Below are 1,772 nucleotides of genomic sequence, written 5' to 3' on the forward strand. Positions count from 1 at the left end.
TTGCCCAACCTTCCTTCTGAGGAGTGGCTGGTGGGTTTGAACCACCAGCCTTCTGGTTAGCAGTCAAGTGCCTTAGGCACTATGCTACCAGAGCTGCTTCAGGGTTAATTTACCTTAAACCCACCAATTTGACCAACTTCTTATCGCTAAAAGGAACTGGGATGTGGCTTTGCAATGTAAATGAAAGGTAAATTAGGCATTTTATGCATGAATGCAAAATAATATACAACTGCTTATCTTCAAATTTCTGCCAGCAGGTTTTATCTTCAAGAATTACAGAGACTGTGCTGCCAAATTAGCTGCGTTTGGGTGCAGGTTGGGTTTGCAGCACCTGAATCAAGCCAGTTGGTTGTTGTTGTTATGTGCCGTCGATTGGAGGAGGTGACAAAAGCACGAGCCAAGTGGCGCCTTCCGCCCCGCAGGCCACGCTGAGTCTGCCCAGATGTAGCCCAACCCCGAGCTGTGCACCCAGGGTCTAGGGCTGCCTGAGAGGGCGCGCAGTGGGGATTTCCGGCTTTCCTTCCGCCTCCTCGGACTCCCTAAACAGATGGAGCCTCTTCAGGTGGCCCCGAAACTCTCGAGGATCTTGAGTTTGTGCCAAAGGGCGCACTGGCAAAGGCAGCAGAAAAGGGCCCAATTCCCCCCTCTCGCGGGTTCAACTAGGAACCTCGCGCTGTCCGTGCAGATCTGGGCGGCTTGGTGTCGGGCTCTAATCTCACCAGCTCACACCTTCACAGGGAGGATAGCGAGGGCGCTCCAGGTGTCTGGGGCCGGGAAGGATGAAAGGGAGCTGCTACCGGGCGTGCTCGGGGAGCCGAGCTGGGACATGCTGTGGTGGCAGGGCGTGGGAGGCCCGGGACGCCTGGGCCGCGGCCTGCGGGCACCAAGGGACTGGCCGGCCTACAGAGGTCCTTTTATTTTTTTTCTTCCCCCTTGCGGGATGGTTGGCCAGTCGCTGCAGAAGCTTTCCACTCAGCTGGACGACTTTTACACTTTCTGCCCAAGCGGGTACACTCAGCGATCCGGTGCACCTGACGGAGTGACCGCGGGGTCAAATCCTCCCGCGACCCACTCGGTATGCCCACTCAAGCTCTCCTTATAACCCAGGGCTCCATCGCTGTCTCGGAGATGGGTTCCCCTAGCCCAGGGATCACCCATCTTGACCCAGAGGAGTCAGAACCCCCTTGGCCCTTTTCTCCACCCATGGCCAGCCTGACTTTTTAATCTTTATTTGAAGTCAACAGAAGAACAGGAAACCTGTGCATCTGCCTACAAGATATTTTTGTAATAACTCTTCGACCTCTGCCAAGAGAAGTAGCCTCCAGTATCCTCCCTATGCTTTCCTTCGGAAAGATTCAGGCAGCAAGGACTGATGCAGAATGTATGCAACCTGAAACTCAAACATTTAACACCAGCGCGTTTACTTGAAGAGCCTACAGTCCAACTGGGAGCTGAGCCCCCAGGGGCTCCAAGGCACCAAGCGTCTGAAGTCCCCGTTTGGGGGTGGGGTAGGTGAATGCCCAGCGGGTGACCCTGGAGAGGGCGGGTCCTGGGCACTTACAGGATGTGCTCTTAAGCCGAAAGCGCTGGCATGCACCTCCAGAGGAGGATAGCCGAAAAGACATCCATCCTATGGCACTCGGCCTGGGACTGCGCTCCTCGCGCCTCGCTCAGCTCCCTCTTCCTCCAGAACGCGGACCACAGCTCTTTATCATCCCCTTGAAGCCTCCGACCTGCTCAGACCTGTGGCAGTCACAGACTCTCAGCCCCCA

At 55.8% G+C, this 1,772-nt stretch overlaps 1 protein-coding gene across 1 annotated transcript in view; it reads left to right on the forward strand.

The window, feature by feature from the left end:
• Window positions 1-547: 547 nt before the first annotated feature.
• Window positions 548-1,772, forward strand: part of RPS6KA3 (ribosomal protein S6 kinase A3) — a 131,143-nt gene continuing 129,918 nt past the window's right edge. Inside the window, exons 1-2 of the mRNA XM_042782663.1 lie at window positions 548-1,075; window positions 1,513-1,745. Of these exons, the coding sequence (XP_042638597.1) occupies window positions 548-1,075; window positions 1,513-1,745 (761 nt within the window). The remainder of the gene's footprint in view (window positions 1,076-1,512; window positions 1,746-1,772) is intronic.

Source organism: Orycteropus afer, unplaced genomic scaffold (genome assembly GCF_000298275.1).
Source record: "Orycteropus afer afer isolate SDZICR_OR568_19922 unplaced genomic scaffold, OryAfe1.0 scaffold00404, whole genome shotgun sequence".
NCBI lineage: Eukaryota > Metazoa > Chordata > Mammalia > Tubulidentata > Orycteropodidae > Orycteropus > Orycteropus afer.